The 6,438-nt window shown below is 45.0% G+C and overlaps 1 protein-coding gene across 1 annotated transcript in view; it reads left to right on the forward strand.

Annotated features, from left to right (window-relative positions):
• The first annotated feature begins 205 nt into the window (after nucleotides 1-205).
• The window catches only part of LOC114075306, a 10,593-nt gene continuing 4,360 nt past the window's right edge, over nucleotides 206-6,438 (forward strand). Inside the window, exons 1-2 of the mRNA XM_027913792.1 lie at nucleotides 206-581; nucleotides 1,121-3,295. Of these exons, the coding sequence (XP_027769593.1) occupies nucleotides 510-581; nucleotides 1,121-3,295 (2,247 nt within the window). The 5' untranslated portion in view covers nucleotides 206-509. The remainder of the gene's footprint in view (nucleotides 582-1,120; nucleotides 3,296-6,438) is intronic.

Here is a 6,438-nt window from a genome sequence, read left to right on the forward strand (position 1 = left end):
TAGGGGATCGGGTGCCACGTTCCGGTACCAGGATAGTAATAGAGGATCGGGTGCCACGTTCCGGTACCAGGATAGTATATGAGGATCGGAGTGTCACGTTCCGACACCAGGATAGTATATTGATCGGGTGCCACGTTCCGGTACCAGGATAGAATGAGGATCGGAGTGCCACGTTCCGGCACCAGGATAGAATTAGAGGAGCGGAGTGTCACGTACCGACACAAGAGGAAGAAAGATAATGAATCTTGAAAGATAATGAATATACTCAATCTAATGAACCCAATTCCCAAATGAGTATGGTATTGAGGCTTGAGTCCTCATGTGTGAACTTAGTGGAAATTGTTAATGATATAGTACTCGTTGTTGCTACATGTTAAGCATCATAGTTGATTTTATGATATTACTTGATATATATTATCTTCTATTTTGAGTTGGCCGATGATATCTACTCAGTACGTGTGGTTGTACTGACCCCCTACTTTTATGTTTTCTTCTTTGTTATTTGTGGAATGCAGCAAACGTTCCGTCAACTTCAACTCAGCAGTAAATCAAGCCAGTCTTCGACACACCGGATCTTCAGGGTGAGCTAACGCTTCTAGCTTGGACTGGGTCTTCTTCTTCGAGTCTTGATGCCTTGAACTTCCGGCATGGACTAGCTTTTTAGTTATTTTTGTTCTTAGACATTCTTAGTTTAGTAATTTGAGATAGATGTTCTTGTGATGATGACTTCCAGATTTTGGGGAATTAATAGATGTTGATTTGTTTTATTTAATGAGTTTAAGTCTTCCGCATTATTTTCTGTTGATATATGTTAAAATGATAAGGGTTAGATTGGTTGGTTCGCTCACATAGGAGGGAAATTGTGGGTGCCAGTCGCGGCCCCGGTTTTGGGTCGTGACAGACTTGGTATCAGAGCATTAGGTTCATTGGTCTCATCACACAAGAACGAGTCTAGTAGAGTCTTAAGGAACGGTAGGGGGACGCCTTTACTTTTCTTTGAGAGGCTATAAGACTTTAGGAAAATTCCATTCTTTCATTCTTCTTTCGTGCTACTACTTGAGTCCAATTGGTATCTAGGTGATACAAATTGGTATCTGACCATCTTCATTCTATTTCGCAGATGGTTAGGACTAGAGCAACGACCGCACCAGCAGCAACAACGGAAAGACAAGAAACGACTGAGCCAGCCACTGGGGCTGTGGCTCGAGGAAGAACAGCGGCAAGAGGCCGTGGAAGAGGTCGTGGGAGGACGTCCTCTAGAGGAAGAGGACGAGCCCCTAGCCCATCTGATACTAGGGCGGTGACTCCTCCACCGACCGAGGAGGTGATAAGAGAGGGTGAGGAAGGGGAGAATGAACGAGTGCAAAATGAGGAAATGCCACCCCAACCTACCCCAGAGATGATCAACCAGGTACTTGCTTATCTTAGCGGGTTATTCGATCAGGGTCAGGCACCTCCAGTGGTTTCTGCACCAACACCTCCGGTTCCAGAGATACGACATGCGGCTACTATGGCTCCCCGCATGGAGGCATCATTGGGAATAGGCACATTTCCACGTCTGACTACTGGGCCTATTATGACAAATGATCAGCATGAACTTTTCAGTAAGTTCTTGAAATTGAAACCTCCAGTCTTTAAGGGCGCAGAATCAGAGGATGCCTACGATTTTCTGGTTGATTGTCATGAGCTACTACACAAGATGGGTATAGTAGAACGGTTTGGCGTTGAGTTCGTGAGCTATCAGTTTCAAGGGAACGCCAAAATGTGGTGGCGGTCACATGTTGAGTGTCAACCAACAGAGGCACCACCTATGACTTGGGAATCATTCTCTAGCTTGTTTATGGAGAAGTATATCCCAAGGACTTTGAGAGATAGAAAAAGGGATGAGTTCTTGAGTCTAGAGCAAGGTAGGATGACGGTTAACGCATATGAGGCTAAATTCCGTGCATTATCCAGGTATGCCACCCAACTTTGTTTCAGTCCACAAGAACGGATCCGCCGTTTTGTGAAGGGGTTGAGGTCAGAATTGCGGATTTCAGCCTTACAGATAGCGGCAACGGCAACATCCTTCCAAGAGGTGGTAGACTTTGTGATAGAGGTGGAAGGAGTGAAACCAGATGACTTCACCACGACATCGACATCAAAAAGGTTTCGAAGGGGAGGTGAGTTTAATGGTTCTTACTCTAGAGGACAGAGCTCCGGAGGTCACTCAGTTCGACCAATTCAGTCTTCACTACAGACTGTAGTTGGGGGTCCACCTCAGACCGGTCAACACTTCTCTGAGAGGCCGATGCGTGAACCCAGAGAATGTTATGGATGTGGGGAGATTGGACACATTAAGAGGTATTGTCCAAACCAGAGTTACAGAACCCCACTAGCTAGAGGTAGAGGTGGTCATGGTAGAGGCCGTTATTCTGGAGGGCGTGGTGGCCGAGGTAATGGTGGTCACCAAAACGGCAGAGGTGAAGGGCAAACTGGAGCCCCCACTACGCAACATGGTAGGGGCAACGGACAGACAAATAATGGGGCCCATTGTTACGCTTTCCCTGGGAGATCTGAAGCGGAGGCGTCTGATGCTGTTATCACAGGTAATCTTTTGGTTTGTGATTGCATGGCGTCTGTATTATTTGACCCTGGCTCCACGTTTTCATATGTATCTTCCTCATTTGCTAATGGTCTTAATTTACATTGTGAATTACTTGACATGCCTATTCGTGTTTCTACTCCGGTGGGTGAGTCTGTGGTAGTTGAAAAGGTATATAGGTCTTGTTTGGTGAATTTTATGGGGAGCAACACCTATGTAGATTTGGTTATCTTAGAAATGGGTGACTTTGATGTAATTCTGGGTATGACTTGGCTTTCTCCGAATTTTGCGATTTTGGACTGTAATGCTAAAACGGTGACGTTAGCCAAGCCTGGGGCAGATCCGTTAGTGTGGGAGGGCGACTACACTTCCAATCCGGTTCGTATCGTGTCCTTCCTTCGTGCCAAGAGGATGGTTAGTAAGGGTTGTTTAGCTTTCTTAGCACACCTCAAGGATGACACTACCCAAGTACCCTCGATTGAGTCAGTTTCGGTAGTCCGTGAGTTTTTGGATGTGTTCCCTGCAGATCTTCCGGGTATGCCACCGGATAGGGATATTGACTTCTGTATTGATCTTGAACCGGGAACTCGCCCCATTTCTATACCCCCTTATAGAATGGCTCCCGCGGAGTTAAGAGAGTTAAAGGCCCAACTTCAAGAGTTGTTGAGCAAAGGCTTCATTAGACCAAGTGCATCTCCTTGGGGTAATCCGGTTTTGTTTGTTAAGAAGAAGGATGGAAGTTTTCGGATGTGCATAGACTACCGGCAGTTGAACAAGGTAACTATTAAGAACAAGTATCCTCTTCCTCGCATTGATGACTTGTTCGATCAGTTACAAGGTGCTTGTGTCTTCTCTAAGATTGTCTTGAGATCCGGTTATCATCAATTGAAAATACGGGCAACGGATGTGCCAAAGACTTCGAACCAGGTATGGGCATTACGAATTTGTAGTGATGTCTTTTGGTCTTACGAATGCCCCTGCTGCGTTCATGAGCTTGATGAACGAGATTTTTAAGCCATATTTGGATCTCTTTGTGATCGTATTTATTGATGATATACTGATATACTCAAAAAGCAAGAAAGAACATGAGGAGCATTTGAGAATTGTATTGGAAATGTTGAGGGAGAAAAGACTTTATGCCAAATTCTCTAAGTGTGAGTTTTGGCTAGATTCAGTGTCCTTCTTGGGGCACGTGGTTTCTAAGGATGGAGTGATGGTGGATCCTTCTAAGATTGAGACAGTGAAGAATTGGGTGAGACCCACTAATGTGTCAAAAATAAGGAGCTTTGTTGGTTTAGCTAGCTATTACCGTCGATTTTTCAAGGGATTCTCTTCCATTGCTTCCCAATTGACGAACTTGACTAAGCAGAATGTTCCATTTGTATGGTCGGACGAGTGTGAAGAAAGCTTTCAGAAGCTCAAGACGTTGTTGACTACCGCACCTATCCTTACCTTGCCAGTAGAGGGTAATAACTTCATTGTTTATTTTGATGCATCCTATTCTGGTTTGGGTGCAGTGCTAATGCAAGAGAAGAATGTGATTGCTTATGCTTCGAGGCAATTAAAGGTGCATGAACGTAACTATCCGACTCATGATTTGGAGTTGGCCGCGGTAGTATTTGCATTAAAGCAATGGAGACACTATCTATATGGGGTTAAGTGTGAGGTCTATACGGATCATCGTAGCCTACAGTATGTCTTTACTCAGAAAGATTTGAACTTGAGACAGAGGAGATGGATGGAACTACTGAAGGACTACGACATCACTATATTGTATCATCCGGAAAAGGCTAATGTTGTGGCAGATGCTTTAAGTAGAAAGGCAGGAAGCATGGGAAGTCTAGCTCACTTGCAAGTTTCTAGACGTCCATTGGCTAGAGAAGTTCAGATTCTGGCTAATGACCTTATGAGGTTAGAAGTAAATGAGAAGGGAGGATTTTTGGCTTGTGTGGAGGCAAGATCTTCCTTCCTTGACAAGATTAAGGGAGAGCAGTTTAATGATGAGAAATTGATCCGGATCCAAGATAAAGTGTTGCGAGGAGAGGCTAAAGAAGCAACAATCGATGAGGACGGTGTTTTGAGAATTAAGGGAAGGGTATGCGTACCCCGCGTCGATGATTTGATCAACACTATTCTGACAGAGGCTCATAGTTCAAGGTATTCTATACATCCTGGTGCAACCAAGATGTATCGTGACCTAAAGCAACACTTTTGGTGGAGTAGAATGAAGCGTGATATTGTTGACTTCATTGCCAAATGTCCAAACTGTCAACAAGTAAAGTATGAACACCAGAGGCCCGGAGGAACGCTTCAGAGAATGCCCATTCCTGAATGGAAGTGGGAGAGAATCGCAATGGACTTCGTGGTTGGTCTTCCAAAGACAATGGGTAAGTATGACTCCATTTGGGTGATTGTTGATAGGTTAACTAAGTCTGCTCATTTCATTCCGGTCAAGGTGACTTACAATGCAGAGAAGTTAGCCAAACTTTACATCTCAGAGATTGTTCGGTTGCATGGGGTTCCACTCTCCATCATATCAGATAGAGGTACGCAGTTTACTTCTAAGTTTTGGAAAACATTGCATGCGGAATTGGGTACTAGGTTGGACCTTAGTACTGCGTTCCATCCTCAGACCGACGGTCAGTCTGAGCGAACGATTCAAGTGTTGGAGGATATGCTTCGTGCATGTGTGATAGAATTTGGTGGCCATTGGGATAGCTTCTTACCCTTAGCGGAGTTTTCATACAATAATAGCTATCACTCGAGTATTGACATGGCCCCATTCGAAGCATTGTATGGGAGGAGATGTAGGTCTCCCATTGGTTGGTTTGATGCATTTGAGGTTAGACCTTGGGGTACTGACCTTTTGAGGGATTCATTAGAGAAGGGGAAATCTATTCAAGAAAAGCTTTTAGCGGCTCAAAGCAGGCAAAAGGAATATGCAGATCGAAAGGTTAGAGACTTGGATTTCATGGAGGGTGAACAAGTCTTGCTGAAAGTTTCGCCTATGAAAGGGGTGATGCGGTTTGGTAAGCGAGGTAAGCTAAGCCCAAGGTATATTGGACCATTCGAAGTACTTAAACGAGTAGGGGAGGTGGCTTACGAATTAGCCTTGCCTCCAGGGCTGTCCGGAGTGCATCCGGTATTTCATGTGTCTATGTTGAAAAGATACCATGGGGACGGAAACTACATCATTCGTTGGGATTCAGTTCTGCTTGATGAAAATTTGTCTTATGAGGAAGAGCCTGTTGCTATTGTAGGTAGAGAAGTCCGCAAGCTGAGGTCAAGGGAAATTGCATCCATCAAAGTTCAATGGAAGAATCGACCAGTTGAAGAGGCCACTTGGGAGAAGGAGGCTGATATGCGAGAAAGATACCCACACCTGTTTACAGATTCAGGTACTCCTTCTCGCCCTTGCTTCTTTTCTTGTGATCGTTCGAGGACGAACGATGGGTAAATTGGTATCTATTGTAACGACCTGTCTAGTCGTTTTGAGCAGCAGATTTTATTTCTGGAAAACTGGCTGAGACGACGGACCCCACGACGGACCGTCATAGGCACGATGGACCGTCGAGGGGGTCTCGTCTCAAAACACTTAGAAATTCTGAAATTTGGGTACTGAAATCGACTCTCTGAACTTCGTGACGACATGGCAGGACGGACCGTCGTGGGCACGAAGGACCGTCACAGACTCTTCAAGGAAATTGAGTCTCTGAACTCTGTGACGGAGCAGTAGGACGGACCGTCGCAGGCACGACGTGCCGTCACAGGCTGCGTAATCCCAGACTGGGTCGGATTTCTTTAAATGTTTTAAGGGACGTTTTTGACTATTCCTGCTTTAATTATAAAGTTAG

Source organism: Solanum pennellii, chromosome 12 (genome assembly GCF_001406875.1).
Source record: "Solanum pennellii chromosome 12, SPENNV200".
In the NCBI taxonomy this organism is placed as follows: Eukaryota; Viridiplantae; Streptophyta; class Magnoliopsida; order Solanales; family Solanaceae; genus Solanum; species Solanum pennellii.